The sequence below is a fragment of the Ranitomeya variabilis genome, chromosome 1, assembly GCF_051348905.1.
Source record: "Ranitomeya variabilis isolate aRanVar5 chromosome 1, aRanVar5.hap1, whole genome shotgun sequence".
Classification (NCBI taxonomy): Eukaryota; Metazoa; Chordata; class Amphibia; order Anura; family Dendrobatidae; genus Ranitomeya; species Ranitomeya variabilis.
Window position 1 is genome coordinate 315,872,739 of NC_135232.1, and position 19,704 is coordinate 315,892,442.

Here is a 19,704-nt window from a genome sequence, read left to right on the forward strand (position 1 = left end):
ACAGCTGCCAATCATAAAAATCCGCTAAAAAACCCGCTATAAAAGTAAATCAAACCCCCTTCATCACCCCCTTAGTTACGAAAAATTTAAAAATGAAAAAAAAATGTATTTCCATTTTCCCATTACGGTTAGGGCTAGGGTTGGGGCTAGGGTTAGGGCTACAGTTAGGGTTAGGGTTGGGGCTAAAGTTAGGGTGTGGATTACATTTACGGTTGGGAATAGGGTTGGGATTAGGGTTAGGGTTGTGTCAGGGTTAGGGGTGTGGTTTGGATTAGGGTTTCAGTTATAATTGGGGGGTTTCCACTGTTTAGGCACATCAGGGGCTCTCCAAACGCGACATTGCGTCCGATCTCAATTCCAGCCAATTCTGTGTTGAAAAAGTAAAACAGTGCTCCTTCCCTTCCGAGCTCTCCCGTGCGCACAAACAGGGGTTTACCTCAACATATGGGGTATCAGCGTACTCGGGACACATTGGACAACAACTTTTGGGGTCCAATTTCTCCTGTTACCCCTGGGAAAATACAAAATTGGGGGCTAAAAAATAATTTTTGTGTAAAAAAAAAAAATAAATAAAATAAAAAATTCACGGCTCTGCGTTATAAACTGTAGTGAAACACTTGGGGGTTCAAAGTTCTCACAACACATCTAGAGAAGTTCCTTGGGGGTCTAGTTTCCAATATGGGGTCACTTGTGGGGGTTTCTACTGTTTATTTACATCAGGGGCTCTGCAAATGCAACGTGACGCCTGCAGACCAATCCATCTAAGTCTGCATTCCAAATGGCGCTCCTTCCCTTCCGAGCTCTGCCATGCGCCCAAACGGTGGTTTCCCCCCACATATTGGGTATCAGTGTACTTAGGACAAATTGGACAACAACTTTTGGGGTCCAATTTCTCCTGTTACCCTTGGGAAAATACAAAACTGGGGGCTAAAAAATAATTTTTGTGGGAAAAAATAATTTTTATTTTCACGGCTCTGCGTTATGAACTGTAGTGAAACAGTTGGGTGTTCAAAGCTCTCACAACACATGTAGATGAGTTCCTTAGGGGGTCTACTTTCCAAAATGGTGTCACTTGTGGGGGGTTTCAATGTTTAGGCACATCAGTGGCTCTCCAAACGCAACATGGCTTCCCATCTCAATTCCAGTCAATTTTGCATTGAAAAGTCAAATGGCGCTCCTTCCCTTCCGAGCTCTGCCATGCACCCAAACAGTGGTTTACCCCCACATATGAGGTATCAGCGTACTCAGGACAAATTGTACAACAACTTTTGTGGTCCAATTTCTTCTCTTACCCTTGGGAAAATAAAAAATTGGGGGCGAAAAGATCATTTTTGTGAAAAAATGATTTTTTTATTTTTACGGCTCTGCATTATAAACTTCTGTTAATGGGTCAAAGTGCTCACCACACATCTAGATAAGTTCCTTAAGGGGTCTGCTTTCCAAAATGGTGTCACTTGTGGGGGGTTTCAATGTTTAGGCACATCAAGGGCTCTCCAAACGCAACATGGCGTCCCATCTGAATTCCAGTCAATTTTGCATTGAAAAGTCAAATGGCGCTCCTCCGCTTCCGAGCTCTGCCATGCGCCCAAACAGTGGTTTACCCGAACATATGGGGTATCGGCGTACTCAGGACAAATTGTACAATAACTTTTAGAGTCCATTTTCTCCTGTTACCCTTGGTAAAATAAAACTAATTGGAGCTGAAGTAAATTTTTTGTGGAAAAAAGTTAAATGTTCATTTTTATTTAAACATTCCAAAAATTCCTGTGAAACACCTGAAGGGTTAATAAACTTCTTGAATGTGGTTTTGAGCACCTTGAGGGGTGCAGTTTTTAGAATGGTGTCACACTTGGGTATTTTCTATCATATAGACCCCTCAAAATGACTTCAAATGAGATCTGGTCCCTAAAAAAAAAATGGTGTTGTAAAAATGAGAAATTGCTGGTCAACTTTTAACCCTTATAACTCCCTGTCAAAAAAAATGTTGGTTCCAAAATTGTGCTGATGTAAAGTAGACATGTGGGAAATGTTACTTATTAAGTATTTTGTGTGACATATCTCTGTGATTTAATTGTATAAAAATTCAAAGTTGGAAAATTGGAGATTGTGCAGGATAGGCACAACGCGATATTAAAGGGAACCTATCACCCCGTTTTTTTCGGTATGAGATAAAAATACTGTTAAATAGGGCCTGAGCTGTGCATTACAATAGTGTAGTTTGTGGACCCCGATTCCCCACCTATGCTGCCGAAATACGTTACCAAAGTAGTCATTTTCGCCTGTCAATCAGGCTGGTCAGGTCGGATGGGCGTGGCTTCTTCCCCCAGATATTGCGTAGTTTTCCGTTGGTGGCGTAGTGGTGTGCGCATGTCCAAGGTCCCCAATCCTGCACGGGGGGGTGAAAATAGCAGCGATGTCCGTTATTCCATTGGTGGTCGGTGGGCGCGGCCATCTTCCTTTGGCCGCGCGTGCGCAGAAGCGGCGCTCTGCTGGCCGCGGCTTCAGGAAAATGGCCGCCGCGATCTCCATCTGCGCACGCGCGGCATCCCGCGGCCATTTTCCTGAAGCCGCGGCCAGCAGAGCGCCGCTTCTGCGCACGCGCGGCCAAAGGAAGATGGCCGCGCCCACCGACCACCAATGGAATAACGGACATCGCTGCTATTTTCACCCCCCCGTGCAGGATTGGGGACCTTGGACATGCGCACACCACTACGCCACCAACGGAAAACTACGCAATATCTGGGGGAAGAAGCCACGCCCATCCGACCTGACCAGCCTGATTGACAGGCGAAAATGACTACTTTGGTAACGTATTTCGGCAGCATAGGTGGGGAATCGGGGTCCACAAACTACACTATTGTAATGCACAGCTCAGGCCATATTTAACAGTATTTTTATCTCATACCGAAAAAAACGGGGTGATAGGTTCCCTTTAAATCTTAGTAACGTGTAGGGATCCAACCTCGTGGCATTCTGCCCTTCTGATCTGTGTGGAGTTGACGTGGTCCTGTTTCATTCACGACTCCAAAGGGAAATGTGAGAAATGAAAATTCGGAGGCGCTTCCCTCTTCTGGTGGGGATTCTAAACAAACGTCAGATATATTACCTACCTCCGGGTAATGTTCAGATTAGTGATGACACTTTTGTTCGTGGAATTGAATTCATTTAAAAATCCATATAGAGATTTTTTTCATGCTGTTAACAGAAAATAGCATGAAAAACCTTGCTCTACACCTTGCTTCTCGGGGGTGGAGAACACAAAATTACCTGTGTGGAGTTTGATATAGACATCCCCATCAGTTGTGGGTGCGGTTTCAACATTGAAAGCTTGCGGGTGTTTCTCTTTACTTGAAATTAAAACCTGTAAGTTCACATGAGCCCTAGATTATGGCCAGAGCCATTGGAAAGGATATCCAACAAACTCCTGCAAAAGATACACACATAAAGGATATCCAACAAACTCTCCTGCAAAAGATACACACATAAAGGATATCCAACAAACTCTCCTGCAAAAGATACACACATAAAGGATATCCAACAAACTCTCCTGCAAAAGATACACACATAAATTTAACTTGCATAGAAAGAACTCTTTAGAGGCTTCATCATTCTTTACCTTTATAAATGATATTCAAATCCTCTTAAATTTTGATTAAATTTTTGTATTTTAATTTCGATACCTTCTGATAATTAACCATTTATATTAATTTCAAAACTCTATTTCCTTTGCCCCACATTACTTTCAGCATATATCTCTCATTATTTGTATATTAATTTGTAGATTTTTGTAGTCCCCAAGACCAAAGCAATTCAGTAGTTGAACCATAGTGTAAACAGGGTGGCGAGGGTGTAAGTTTTTTTTAGCACTGGGTGTCAGTCAAGTGCCGTGATAAACCTCCGCTGCATTCAGAGCCATTATCGTCATCTGCAGCACTGCACTGCAGTGGAGGCGACCTTGATCAGACTGGACGTCTGGACTATGAAACCAGGGAGAGAGCAGTTGGCACAAAACTCCCTTCTGTGAGGTAACCTCTGGAAACCACTTTTTTTTTTTTTTTTTAATAAAAAAAAGCGAAAATGTAAACATCCCATTACTTTTTATATTTATAGATCTAGGAGGGGTCTATCTGTGAAATGTATTTGTTCCTGTGATTACCTTGTTAAGAGTATTCAATTTACAAAATAGAGAAGAAAGCTAACACAAAAATTACACCAATTGAAGTGTTTCACTCAGACCATCCGGATAAAGGGTCCCACGCTTATAAATCCAATATGACTCTCTGCCATTGAGAGTGGATTTTCTATTTCTTGTTGTAATGGGTATTTGTTCTAAGGGGGTAACCTTGATAATATCAAAATCTTTATGATGTGAGATGTTTTGATAAGCTTAGTTTAAAAAACGAAACAAAAAATTTACCATTGTGTTTGTGGCCGTTCATGCAAGGTCTGGGTCGTGTGACCGACGTATTGAAACCCACAAATACATGTGACCACATACACAACGAAATCTGAGTTGCAAGAGAGCTGTGTGTGTGTGAGCACGGCTTTGGAATTTTGTGAAAAAATTTGTTTGGTCCCAGTTTATTACCCTACAGCAGGAGCATCTCTTATTTTACCCTTCGCCATGACAGCACCCACTGGAGAGATAGGGATCCGCCCCAAGGAACAGGAAACCTACAGAGACATAAAAGGGGGCGGTCCCCCTCTCCTCCTCAGTTTAGGTTTCCTGTTCCCAGGGGACAGGATCTCTGAAGACTACAGAAGATCTTACCTGGGCTAGGAGCATCCGCCTGTGCGGTTTCTGCGGGAACGGCAGGGGATGCAGTCCAGATGCAGCGTCGGGGGAGATTCCGTTAGACGGCTCCCCCCTCGTCTGTCTGGCATGTGGGATGGCTGAGTCCGGGGGAGACGCCGCCGATTCCACAGAGCAACGCTGCAGAGGTGCGGCCTTGAAGAGGCTCCAGACGCGGACCAGCAGGTAAAGGGTCCGGGATCTGCGGCACAGCTGCAGCGGCAGCCGGTACACCGCTCCATAGCGCAGGCCGGGATAATGGCGGCCGCACATGCGTGGAGCGGTGTAAGAATCCCCAGAATGACCCGGAGGTAGAGGAACACTTCCGGGTCACTCACACAGCGGTGGGGGAAAGCGCGGTTTCGCGCATGCGCAGTACACCGCTGTGGAAGAAGAGAAAAAAAAAAAAAAAGTTTACTGACCGGATCTTGGCCTATAAAAAGGGGGGAAGTTGCAACGCACAGGCGATGCAACATGTCGTCCCCAGGCAAAACTGTGGACCCAGCAGGTGAGCCAGCCAGCAGAAGGTCCTCAGATGCCAGCCACAGGAGTGAGACCAAGGATTCAAGATCCAGAAAGTCGCAGCCTCCTATTTCAGCCAAAAAGAGACAGAAATCTAAGCACAAGCAATGTGCGTTATGTGACGAGCCTCTCCCAGATTCCCACCCCAAAAAACTCTGCAATCAGTGTATGGCGGAAACAATGCAGAGTCCATCTATGTCGGTCACAGATATACGGGCCATAATTAGAGAGGAATTACAGGCCATCTCACAAGCCAGTACCCCCCCTAAAAAATCCGGGAAAGAAAAGGCTATATCCAGCTCTGAGTCCGAGGAGGAAGGCGTTATCCACTCAGACTCCTCGCAGGCGTCATCCTCTTCCTCAACACATTCCGACATTGAGGGTCGAGCTTGTTTTCCCCTTGATGGGGTGGACAACCTAGTAAAATCCATCAGGAATACTATAGGTTGTGAGGATGCAAAAGACGACCAAACTGCACAAGACATCATGTTTGCAGGGTTGGCAGAGAGGAAGAGAAGAGCATTCCCAGTAATTCCTGCGGTTAAGGCACTGATAAAGAGGGAGTGGGAGAAACAGGACCAGAGAGGTTTTCTCCCGTCAGCCTCCAAAAGGAAGTACCCCTTTAATGATGAGGAGTTAATTTCATGGACTAAAATCCCTAAGGTGGACGCTGCAGTCGCCTCCACCTCAAAACAGTCAGCTCTACCAGTCGAGGATGCGGGCCTACTTTCTGATCCTCTAGATCGGAAGGCAGAATCGTCACTGAAACGATCATGGGAGGCTTCCACGGGCATATTTAAGCCATCAATTGCCAGCACGTGCACAGCTAGATCCATGCTTGTTTGGATTGATCAGCTGGATCAACAGATCGAACAGGGGGTCTCCAGACAAAAATTGCGGGATGCGATACCACTAATTAGAGGTGCAGCAGCATTCATGGCCGATGCTTCAGCTGACTCTCTTCGCCTTGCAGCAAGATCAGCCGGTCTGATTAATAATGCCAGACGTGCGTTATGGATGAAGAGCTGGAAGGGGGATACGCAGTCAAAGGCTAAGATCTGCGCTATTCCGTGTGAGGGTGAGTTTTTGTTTGGGAAAGCATTAGACGAGATCCTCAAAAAAGCAAAAGAGAGGAAAAAAGCCTTCCCTGACCCCTCAATTCCTTTCTATAGGAAGACCTTTAGGAAGAGGACGTTCGGGAAAAGAACACAAAATGAAAGATCGTCACGATGGGCCACAAGAGAGGGAAAACAGGGTGGCACTATGTTCAAAGGCCCCCCCTTCCGTAGAGACAATAAATTCTGAAACACCAGACACCCCAGTAGGGGGTAGGTTAAAATTTTTCTTTCCCCAATGGCGAAAAATCACGTCAAGTTCCTGGGTGCTAAATATTATTAAGGAAGGAATGAAAATAGAATTCCTCCAAATTCCCCATGATTCCTTTATTTTAACAGCCCTTTCCTCACCAGTGCAACAGAAGGCCCTTGAACTGGAAATTAGAAGCCTTATAGCTAAAAATGTTTTAGTTAGGGTGCCAAAGGGACAAGAGGGTAGAGGGTTCTACTCTCCGTTATTTTTAATCCCTAAACCCGATGGTTCATTTCGAACAATTATAAATCTTAAAAAACTCAATACGTTTATTAAAAATTATACGTTTAAAATGGAGTCAATTAGATCGGCCATTAAGCTCCTTTTCCCAAATTGTAGAATGGGCGGCATTGATTTAAAAGATGCCTACTACCATCTCCCTATCCATAGTAGGTATCAAAAATACTTAAGAGTGGCAGTAACTCTTGAGGGGGAGATTCATCATTTCCAGTATACAGCCATGCCCTTCAGTCTCTCCACGGCACCCAGGATCTTCACGAAGGTAATGTTAGAAGTAATGGCCTACCTTCGCCAGAGAGACACATTAATCATTCCCTACTTAGATGATTTTTTAGTTGTAGGAAATTCGTCCCTTCAGTGTGCGGAACGATTAGCTGACACTGTCTCGTCCTTAGAAAGCCTGGGCTGGATCGTCAACTATAAAAAATCCAGACTCATCCCACTTTCTCTTCAGACATTTTTGGGGTTTAATCTAGATTCCATAAAGCAAAAATGTCTACTTCCCCAAGAAAAAATATCTCTTATAGAGGGTAAAGTAGTGGCGGCCATTCACAAACCTCAAATGTCCCTGAGGGCAGGAATGTCCTTGCTAGGATCCCTCTCCTCCTGTACTCCAGCCGTTCAGTGGGCACAACTTCATACCCGAACATTACAACATCAGATACTTCGGGAACAGAGAAAATTTCTGGGGCACCTTGAATCGAAAATAACTTTATCCGAGAAAGTCTTATCCTCCTTAGAATGGTGGCTAGATAAAGACAACCTAGCGGGGGGTGTCCCTTGGGTAATATCACCATCCCACACGATAACTACGGACGCTAGTCCCCACGGGTGGGGCGCACACATGGGAGATAGATTCTGCCAGGGAACCTGGGATAAGAATGAGGATTTATATTCATCAAACCTGAAAGAATTGAATGCGGTAACCTATGCACTGCGTCAATTTCTCCCACAGCTACGAGGAAGCCACGTCAGAATCTGTTCAGACAACACTACGACAGTGGCGTATTTAAACAAACAAGGCGGCACAAGATCAGACGCTCTAATGTCTTCCGCAAACAGTACCTTAATCCTGGCCGAAAAGCATCTGTTGTCCCTCTCGGCAGTCCACATCAAAGGAGAGGACAATCAACAAGCGGACTTTCTAAGTCGACACACTCTTCATCAAGGAGAATGGTGTCTCAATCCTCACATTTTCCACAAGATAACATTGTTATGGGGCAAACCCCAAATAGACCTGTTCGCTACAAAACAAAACAAACAAGTCCAGAAATTCGCATCTCGGTCCCGTGCAGATCACCCGGACATTCTAGATGCTCTTCAAACACCATGGCAATTCAAGCTAGCGTATGCTTTCCCTCCGATAATTCTGCTTCCACAAGTAATACGGAAAATCAGGGAAGAGCAGGCCAGGATAATACTGATAGCGCCATTCTGGCCCAAGAGACCATGGTTCTCGTGCCTACGGTCAATGTCGGTGACGGATCCTTGGGTCCTTCCCTCAATCCCAAACCTTCTCTCTCAGGGACCTTTCTTCCATCCTCAGGTGGACAGCCTCCACCTGACGGCCTGGAATTTGAAAGGCAGATATTAAATTCCAGGGGGTTTTCAAAAGGCCTAATTGATACACTCCTGCTTAGCAGGAAACCATCTACAACAAAAATTTACACCAAAGTATGGAAGAAGTTTCTTCAGTTCCATACTAGTTCAAACCCCTCTGAAGTCCCAATAAAATCTATACTAGAATTTCTACAGAAAGGGAAAGAGTTAGGTCTGTCAGTTAACACACTAAAGGTCCAGGTGTCCGCTCTGGGTGCCCTCTATGGCCATAATATTGCTGGTAATAAATGGGTATCCCGCTTCATCACGGCCTGTGAACGAGTTACTCCTGTCCACATACCTAGGGTAGCTCCTTGGGATCTAAATCTAGTCTTAGACTCTCTAACAGAATCTCCGTTTGAGCCTATAGACACAGCATCTTTGAAACACTTGTCGTTAAAAACAGCCTTCTTAGTAGCCTTAACATCGGCTAGAAGAGTCAGCGACATTCAGGCCTTATCGATAGATCAACCTTACCTTCTCACATTTCATGACAGACTAATCTTAAAACCGGACCCCTTATACCTTCCTAAGGTAGCAGGGAAGTTCCACAGGTCACAAGAGATACATCTTCCTACTTTCTTTAAAGACCCCTCTACTCCTGAAGAACAAAAATTTCATACTCTAGACGTCAGGAGAATAGTTTTGCAATATATTGAAAAAACTAGTAGTTGGAGGCAGAGTAGGGCTCTGTTCATATCCTTCCAGGGCAAAAAGAAAGGATATGGAGTCACAAGAGCAACATTATCCAGGTGGATAAGAGACGCTATCCGGTTGGCCTATTCCATGAAAAATGAAGAACCTCCGGAGGGTATCAAAGCACATTCCACCAGAGCCATGGCTTCTTCCTGGGCCGAAAGAGGGAACGTGCCAATCGAGGATATATGTAAGGCTGCAACTTGGTTGGCTCCTTCCACTTTCTATAATCACTACAGGCTTGACCTGTCTTCCGACTCTGACCTACACTTTGGCAGGACTATCCTCAGCACGGTGGTCCCCCCCTAGGTGTTGGTCTCTGGAAATCTCTCCAGTGGGTGCTGTCATGGCGAAGGGTAAATAGCCGGATTACTTACGGTAATGCTCTTTTAATGAGTCCATGACAGCACCCAGTCACATCCCTCCCTAATAAAAGCCAATGTAATTACTTCTATGAAGTTTATATTCTGATGATACATTGTGATGGTTGACTAACACTGGCGGTCCTCCGGGTACTCTGAAATTAAACTGAGGAGGAGAGGGGGACCGCCCCCTTTTATGTCTCTGTAGGTTTCCTGTTCCTTGGGGCGGATCCCTATCTCTCCAGTGGGTGCTGTCATGGACTCATTAAAAGAGCATTACCGTAAGTAATCCGGCTATTCCACACTGAGCACCCAGTTTTGTGCAAACTATAGGGAAAAATAAATACAAGCAAAGAAAAAACAAGGATATACCAACCAAATAGGTGTCTTAAGTTATTTTTGATAGTTTTAGCTCTGCGGAAAAAATACCCCGGATTATTTGATTGCCCCTGTTGTATGTGGTGATAAAACTATATTGACATTTGTTTTACTCTTTTGTTGTTTTGTTTTTGGTCATGTTTTTTTCTCCAAATTGTTGCTTTGTGAAAGGGATATATTTTTTGATAGGCTGTGTCTATCAAGGAATCTGTATCTTTTGTCTCTAAATCTGGAAACTTAAATTTTCAATTTTTCCATATAATCAGAAGTAGATATGTAGTTTCGTCTTATACATCGAAATTGGCTGGAGGGGATGTTACACTTCCATTTGGGGTGGTAATCGTTGTAAAAATCAAGATATCCATTTGTGTTCACTGCCTTGAAGTGGGTTTTACTGATAATGGTCTGATTGTTGTTTGAAATCTCAAGATCTAAGAACACTATCTTCTTCTTTGACATATTGGAGGTAAAGGAGAGTCTCCAAGTGTTTTGGTTTAACTCTTGTATGAATGATTGTGCCTCTTGCATATCTCCGCTCCCTATGATAAACAGGTCATTTATGTAGCGGCAGTAATATTGAATGTGTCTATCGAATTTTAGAGATGTTAAAGGTGATAGGGATTCGAAACACCCCATGAATAGATTTGCAAAGCTTGTGGCGACCCGTGTCCCCATTGCAGTGCCGAACTGCTGTATATATAGAGATCTCTCTGAAAGGAAAACAGATTGTGCTCTAATACAAATTTCAAACTTCTCAGGAGAAAAGATTTTTGTTCGGATCTCATGTCCGGATCTTCTGTTAGAAAGTGATCTGCCGCCTCCATCCCCAAACTATGTTCGATATTTGAGTATAATGCTGCCACCTCGAGTGTTAAAAATAAAAAATCCTCCTTCCAGGTCATGTTAAATTCCAAGAGAAGTTGAGCTAAATCTCTTAGGTAAGGTGGTAACTTTGTGATGTACTTTTGTAAGAAAAGGTCTGTATAATGAGGTAAGGAACTTATGAGACCCAATTGCCTGATAGGATGGGTCTACCTGGGTTTTTGTTTTAGTCCTTGTGTATTTTCGGTAAATGATAGAAAAACGCTTGATTGGGACTTGAATTTGTAAGGAAGCGTTTTTCTTTTTTGTGTAATATTTCTGAACTATAGGCTTCATTTATGATAGAATTCTATTCCTTTAGGAATGGTTCTGCTGGGTCAATGTTTATCTTTTTATAATATTTTGTACGCCTCTAGAAACTAATCCTCCCTATTTTGTATTACGATTCCACCCCCCTTATCTGCCTGTCGTATAATAATGTGGTCATTTTTTGGAGTCGCTTCAGCGGTACCATTTCTTCTCCTCTTCTCGGTGACGTCAACCCTTTGCAGACACTCTGTAGTCTTTTAGGCTCGTGTGAACGAGCCCTGACTCTGAGTGTTAGTGTGTGAATGTTTTGACGGAAAGCTCTGGGTGCAGTGTTATACTATGGTGCAGTGCAGATCTGTGAATTTTTTTCTCTGCAGATTCGGTATGAGAAAACTACTGCAGCATTCTACGAGTGGCTAAGATCAGATCACACTCACCCATACAAGTCTATGGGTGCATGTGCAACATACGACTATATTCAGATGTCAGAGTACAGTTCCACATGTGCAGATACAGACCATGGAGAAATAAAGTTCTCAGTCATCTGTGCACCTGTGCTTTGTTTCTCCCATGGGAGAATCAATGGCCACATGAGTTTAGTCTCAGGTTGTGCTCTGCATGACCCAGAAGTGGATTGTATAATGTAAGCCTATGGAACATAGAATGAGGCTCCATAGGTTTTCATTCTAAAAGAGACTTCCTACTCATGTATAGAGTGAGCCGGCTAGTCAGAATTGCTGTGACATCACTGAGAAGTGATGCAGAATGGCGCTGAACACTGCAGAGAGCGGCAGTAAGTGAGTAAATTAATACTCTTACACTACACTACATTACATGCACATGTACCCACATTTAATAAAATAATATAGATTGGAGCTCTCCTTTAATAAGACCTTATCGCCGAACGCAAATTTTCCTTTTATCTTGCCATGTTTTGATTATTGTTGGTTTGGCTCCAAATTCAGATTAGCGTGAGAAAGAGAAGTGCACCACTGATAGTAGAGGATGAGGATGATGATGATGAGGAAGAGGAGGAGCCAGTCAGTTCCAGGAAGCCTGAAAAGGCTAAACGAGGAAAGCTAGTGGTCGTGAAACGTGAGAAAAAAGAGCTGAATGAAGAAGTAAAGGTAATAAACAGTAATCTTACCATTTTTCATTAACTTTTCTCAGTTACCTGCATTATTATTCTAAGTTTTTGGATTGCTGTAGTCCCTAAATGTTAAAATTTGGTAGATCTAACATATGTTATGGACCTGATCTAGATCAAAATTTGAAAATGTTCAGTACAGATTTGTCTCCGATTTTACCTGTAGCAAGTCTTCTATGCATATGCTACAGAAACAAATCTATTCACATGTACAGAAGTGTTCAAAATAATAGCAGGGTGTTCAAAAACATGAGTTAATCATAAAATGTTCATACTAGATTTTATTTTCTTGCATTGGGAACATTGCACACTGTTTTCTAATTCAAAACAAGAAGAGAAATGTATATAATTTTTAACTACTTTACAGGGAAAAAACATTGGTCTGTTCTAAAAAGTAGTATTGTCTGCATTTGTCTTTACAAACTCACAATATGTACTATTTTTTGGAGGATTTAACGTTCCTATGAATCACTAACCTAATATTTAGTTGTCACCCACAGATATTTAGAACTGTGTACTGTGGCTTGAATGCAGAGGTTGGGGGGGTCATCTGACGAACCGTCTGTGGCCCTTGGACCCAAAATGAACAATTTTACTTTCATCAGTCCACAAAATGTTTCTCCATTTCTCTTTAGGCCAGTTGATGTGTCCTTTGGCAAATAGTATCTCCTTCATTACATGTTGTTTTTTTTATTTTATTTTTTTTTTATCTTAACAGTGAAACTTTGCGGGGACTTCTTGCTAAGAGATTAGCTTCACACAGTAAGGGTACCGTCACACAGTGCAATTTTGATCGCTACAACGGCACGATTCGTGACGTTCCAGCGATGCATTTACGATATCGCTGTGTATGACACGCTACTGCGATCCGGATCCCCGCTGAGAATCGTACGTCGTAGCAGATCGTTTGAAACTTTCTTTCGTCGTCTAGTGTCCCGCTGTGGCGGCATGATTGCATTGTGTGACACAGGTTGTATACGATGTGCGCACAGTAACCAATGGCTTCTACATCGCAAATACGTCATGAAATTATCGCTCCAGCGCCGTGTATTGCAACGTGTGACCGCAGTATACGACGCTGGAGCGATACTTATACGACGCTGCAACGTCACGAATCGTGCCGTCGTAGCGATGAAAATGGCACTGTGTGACGGTACCCTAACTGTCACAGTTGCTGAACAAACAAAGGGCACCACCTTAGAATAATATAGGGATCTACATGTTACATAGTGCAAAAAGATACAAATTGGATAAAGAAAAGAGCAATATGAAATGACAGTGATCACCTAGTATACAAAACAAAAATACTTTAAAAACAAGCCAAACAAAAACATTAAAAACAATTAAAAAGCATAATACAATATGATGTTAGTACACCAGACTGTAGCAAGATAATGTTATAGGTCAAATCCTAGATCTGTTGGTAAAATGAGTCACAAACAAATGCAGACAAAATATAGCAACATCTTAACCAGCTAGGCAGAAGTGAAAATCACAGAGATGCAGGCAAAAGTGTCCAAGACCTATTGTCATTTAAATGCAACAAAAGAGGAAATATTGCCCTAATGGATGGTATAATAAATATAGTGCATGTACACAATAAAGTGCAAGGGCAAACCATCAAGTGTACTGGATATAATGCAAATCAAATTATCCCAGATAAAACCACATAGTCACCTGTCCTATCCTATGCTGCATAAAAATAGTGAAGATGAGAACAGACATAAGAAAATCATATGTGACGCATACCAAAGGCAGAACATGAAGAAATCACCCCAACCCCACGCATATTGCCACTCCAAAAAGGTGGCTTCATCAGGGTAGGTATTGTAGGCTTGAAAGCCTGTTTGGGAATATGAGGGTAATTACTAAATACGATCCAGCTGGGTGAAGGAGATCGTATTTGGTAATTAACCTCTTATATATATTCTTAAACAGGCCTTCAAGCCTACAATACCTCCCCTGATGAATTCACCTTTTTACAAGTAGGGTGGGGGTTATTCCTTCATGTTCTGCCTTTCGTTTGGGTCACGTATGACTTTGTCGGTTCTCATCTTCACTATTCTTATGCCAGCAACAAAGGATAGGACAGGTGACTATGTGGTTCTATCTGAAATAGTTTGATTTGCATTATGTCCAGTACACTTGATGGTTTGCACTTGCACTTTATTGTTTACATGCACATTATTATACCATCCGTTAGTGGGATATTTCCTCTTTTGTTGCATTTAAATATGGCATGGATACTTTTGCCTGCATCTCTGTGATTTTCACTTCTACCTAGCTGGCTGAAATTTTGCTATATTTTGTCTGCATTTTTTGTCACTCATGTTTACAACAGATCTAGGATTTGACCTATAACACTATCTTGCTATGTACTAACAGCATATTGTACTCTGCTTTTTTAATTGGTTTTAATGTTCTTGTTTGGCTTGATAAAGTATTTTTGTTATGTACACTAGGTGATCACTTGTCATTTCATATTACTATTTTCTCTTTATACTGTCATAGTACTCACAGGTAACCGGAGACTGTCTTTGATCTTCTTGGAGTCGATCATTGGGTAAGCCTTTGCCACTCTGGCTATTCTTCCATCCATTCGAATGGTAGACTTCCGTTTTGTTCCACGTCTCTCTGGTTTGGCTTTCCATTTTAAAGCATTGGAGATCATTTTAGCTGAACGGCCTTATCATTGTCTGCACTTTTTTTTATAAGTTTTACCTTCTACCATCAACTTTTTAATCAAAGTACGCTGTTCTTCTGAACAATGTCTCGAACGACCCATATTTCTCAGGCTTTCAAGGAGAAAAGCATGTACAACATGTCCTGGCTTCACCCTTAAATTGAACCTGTCAGCAGGATTGTGCACAGTAACCTACAGACAGTGTCAAGTCGGCCGTTATACTGATTACAATGACACCGGGTTTATGAAATCTATCTTGTGCTTGTTTAATCTTTATTTTCAGTTTTGTGTTAATGATATGCTCGTCCTCCATATGCTCGCAGACACCAGCGGTACCATCTTGGAGGAGGACATTTTTTTTTTCTCTAGCAAGATGGCACCGCCTGCGCAGTAGCAGCTATTGGATGACAGGTAATCTGCAGGTTACTGTTCACGACCCTGCTGACAGGTTCCTTTTACATAAGGGCTACCTGATTCTTCACAGAATTATTGACCTCACTGATTGAACTCCTCACTTCTATTATTTTGAACACCCCCCTTTCAATTATTCTGATACACAGACTCAAAAATATGCAGATCATGACTGCTGAATTTGTTAGTTTTCTTAGAATCTACTGCAGCAACTGGTAAATTGTTTGACATGTGGTAATATAATTTATACCAAAACAGTGATTATTCTGGTTATTCATATTGGACTGCTGTACTGTATGGAATTAATTTTCAATCACAGAAATTTAGACGTGACTTGGCTAGTGTTGGAGAGCAGTCTATAAAATCCCAGCCACTTGCTTATTACCATCATAAGCAATATTTAGTTACTGTTTTCTCTGAATGAAAAGGATAATCTGCTGTTTATTGTCACAATTGATATGGTTTCCGTTAACTGAAAACATATACTGGAAACTGTTGCTTAGAGTATCTCTGATACTGGAAATCTTTATAAAAGAATACCAAAATACAAAACTTTCCTCATATAGATAGACATATATTAAACAAAGTCTGATCTATTTTTTTTTTTTTTTTTTTTAAGAAAGGCTGCAGACTGGGCTATCCACATTCTCACAATTTCAGTTGCGTGAGCCTTCCTGCTGCTTAGCTGGAAGTAACCACTCTGTGGGTGGAAAACTTTGGAGTTTGCAGCATGTTAACACAGGGGAGATTTTTGCTGTTTTACTTGGTGAATATGTAAGAAGTGATGTAATGCAAATCTAAAATTTGTAACTAGGTAGATGATGGATATCTTCGTACATGGCTGATGAATAACTAAATTCTGTATGAAGTAAAGTTTAGGTTCCTGTTTGGAGGAGACGTACATTTTCCCTCTTATTAGCATTTTGCTCATTGACTGCCCAGTTGGATGCGTTGGTGAATCAAATTGCCATGTTTGTGATTCTCCTTTGGTTAATTTATTTGAAAAATGGGTAAATTAATTTTCTCATGGTAATCTATGGGTCAGCGAGTCGACAAAATGGTGAAACCTTTTAAATTCTGCTATATCTGGTTCTAAGGGTATGTTTCCACATGGCATATTTGCTGCGGAATGGTCGCTACGTACAGCCGCAGCGTCCAGATGTTATAGCATAGTGGATGGGATTTTATGAAATCCCATATCCACTATGTGTAGAAAGATGCAGGTGGCAAACCTACGTATACGCACATGCGGCGCGTCTTTATAGACCGCAGCATGTCTATTTATCTTGTGGAGACGCACAGTCTCCGCAAGATAAATAGCACCGTGCTATATGTATAGGATGCGGTGATTCCGCATGTGTTAAATGAACATATGCGGAATCTCACCGCGCGTACAAAAGTCGGCAGCGCTTTGGACGGGGCGGATGTCCACTGCGTCCAAAGCACTCGGAATACGCCACGTGGAAACATAGCCTAAGTTGCCACTCTGAATAGAATCAACTCTCCTCTCAGTTGGTCCCTCCTAGAGTAGAATGTCACCAGATTGAGCTTTTCAATCTGGTGAACTGAAAGAAAACCTATTATACTGAGGTAAGTCATTGGATTTGTTAATTACAGGTATTTGAGGAAAATCTGATTCCCTCGTCTGCTCTTCATGTTTACATATGAATTAGAATGTGAAATGTGTCCGTTCTATTTCTGATGTAAAAAAAAGTCCAATCATTTAAATTGTATTACTGTAATAACCAATAGGCTCAGATTGGGAGTTAAAATACAAATATGTCAGAATCCAGTTGTAATATGCATTCATACTAAAAAGAAGAAATTATTAGAGGACTTAGTCTGGAAGATGAATATTATTGATATATGTTGATATTGGTATGAAATTTTCCATTTTCTTGAGCAGGATCAACATGCGTTTTCTGACTCTCATTCCGACTCAAATTTGTCCTTGCAATCATTGCAGCGGGACAGTCCAGAGGTATATGACAATGTATCCGCTAAAGCAGCACAAAAAGGTAACTGATCTGATCTTAAATGTAGGCTTTAGAGATTTGTCAGTCAGTTTTGTTTTAAAAATAAACTGTGCAGAATTATTAGATAAGTTAATATTTTGATGATATTTTTATGTATATTTTCCATCTCCAAGCTGTATGAATGTGAATACTAATAGGCTTAAAGCATATCAGGTGATGTGTATGATCTGCTGTCAACTCGACACAGTACTTCAACCTTAAGCCTACAGCTGTTGTATGCTCCACACTTACTGTATAATGTTGAACTCAGCCCTTGTACATATGGGGTCTCCATTTTATGGGTTTCTGTTCTTGCACAATTGTTAGGCAAGCGAGTATATTGACCATAACATCATCATTTTTATGCAGCTTTTCCTACTCCAAGCTGTATAAACTCTAATGCTTATTGGATGAAGCATATCAGGTGATGTGTATTTGTATAATGAGTGAGGGCGTGGCCTAAAGATATGAACATCCTTTATGAATGTGTACAGAATTATTAGGCAGCTTGTTTTCCTCAGAAAAATGGGCCAAAAAAGAGAATCTGTTATCTTACCCCAATATCTTGGCAATTTCAAGAGTGCTGCATTCCTCTAACAATTGTAACAATGGTTGACTTCAGTCAGTTAAATCTCTGTTCTCTATAGCTTCATTTGGGGACACGCCGGACATAATGAGTGTATGCTGCTGACGCTAGGCAGGAAAAAATTTACTCCTCCCCAGCTGGCTACACCCACCAACTGGAAACGAGCTACTCAGTTCTTGCTTAGTGTTCAAAGGAGGCAGACACAGGTTTTTTTTTTTCTTGTGGTTTTTTTGTGTTTTTAGTTATGATTTTCCTTTTACTTTCAAATACAGCTTGTGACTACTTGACAGGGTGTAATTGCTCACCCTGTCATCTAGAGATTGAGAGAACAGTGTGGTCTGATCCACATCGTACCCCCTCTACCAGGTAGGACTCTATCCCCCTAAGTCATTGAGTATTTGGGGCATCCGCACAGAGGGATTAGTCCTTGCCAACTATCTCCGGCTCACTTGTCCACCATAATGAAACGTGTGCAAAGAGATTTGACGTACTCTATACCAGTGACTCCTGCAAGGAGATTCTGATGAACTTCTTCCGTGATGGGAAGGAGTCGGGATGCCAGATGACAGCACAGAGGTATTCAGGTACTTTCATCTCCAGACGGAAATGCACTGTGTTTCACGCAAAATTCTCCTTCCAGCATTGCAGGCAGTGGGGGTTCCGGGCCTTGAAGACTTCAGCAGGTTTCCACAGGACCGCATTTTTCTTTTTTAAACCTCTTCCCAAGGTTCCTCCAGCTGATTACTGTCAAAATTTGGTAACTGGCTTCGATGTCTACTTCTGTTAGGCCATGCCTCCTGCCTGCCAATAACTTGGCAGGCAGGAGGCTTTTCTTCTGCTCTTCTTCCCCGGCCCGCCTCCAGTGCAGCTGCTGGTATCTGTCGTTCTTCTTCCATGCCTAGCCAGCTTCAGTTGCACATTTTCAGCTCCTCCTCAGAATTCTGGTGTCATTTGTCCGCACTCTTCATTGGTTCCTCGTCTCAAGTTTTGCGGTCTTTTTTTCCTCATTTGATTCTGAGCCTCTTCAGGAACGGGTAGGCTCTGCAACTATATATGCTCTAATGCCTCCGCTCAGCAGCCTCACACCTGAAACTATTTTTACTTACCGGTATATGTCTAGCATTAGGGCTTCTTGTTCTCCTCCTGCTTTGCCTGTAATCCTACACTTTGCTTCTTTGTCCTGTAAAAAGAAACTACCTGCAGGTCAACAGATGGCACTCTGCTCAAACTGCGGTAACCCTACAATGCTGGCCCCACAGGAGCCTCTCACTGCCATGAGGATAGCGCACCCTCTCCCTCCGAGAGGGCTGCAGCCTTATCTCAATCAGTCATGACCTTATCAAAGTATCAGAATTCATAGTCTTGGTCATAGAGCATCTACCCATGCAAACAGCTGCCTGCGGTGTACCGATCACTCCTGAGTCTGAGTCACCCGCGAATCCACTCCACCATAGCAGGGCAAATAGGAGATAGAAGAAGCGAACATGTTCAAGCTCATCCTCCAAGTCTTTGCCTCCCTTCATCTCCTCTATGATGGCATCCCTTTCCTGAGCTTCTTCCCCCGATCGTCAGATGGTTCAGGAATCTGACCTCCGCTCTGAAATGGATTCTGATCTGGCCTCTGACCATATTGCCAAACTCCAGGACATGACGGACGGTCTCGTCCTGTTTGCGAGTCAGACTCTGAACATCAAGGATGAGGATCCTATGCATACAGAGCAGTCTGTATCCTTCAAAAAGGCGAAAGTTCCTCCTCAGGCGTTATCAAACCACA

The 19,704-nt window shown here is 42.4% G+C and overlaps 1 protein-coding gene across 5 annotated transcripts in view; it reads left to right on the plus strand.

The window, feature by feature from the left end:
* MORC2 (MORC family CW-type zinc finger 2) overlaps positions 1 to 19,704 on the plus strand; it is a 209,842-nt gene that overhangs the window by 142,426 nt on the left and 47,712 nt on the right. For 3 of the 5 annotated variants that reach the window (XR_013223992.1, XM_077297486.1, XM_077297493.1), the window contains exons 21-22: positions 12,054 to 12,215; positions 17,236 to 17,347. Coding sequence is in view for 4 of the 5 variants with exons in the window: in XM_077297486.1 (XP_077153601.1) it covers positions 12,054 to 12,215; positions 17,236 to 17,347 (274 nt within the window). In the remaining variant the exon portion in view is untranslated. The remainder of the gene's footprint in view (positions 1 to 12,053; positions 12,216 to 17,235; positions 17,348 to 19,704) is intronic. The other 2 variants (XM_077297506.1, XM_077297513.1) reach the window with 1 other exon arrangement.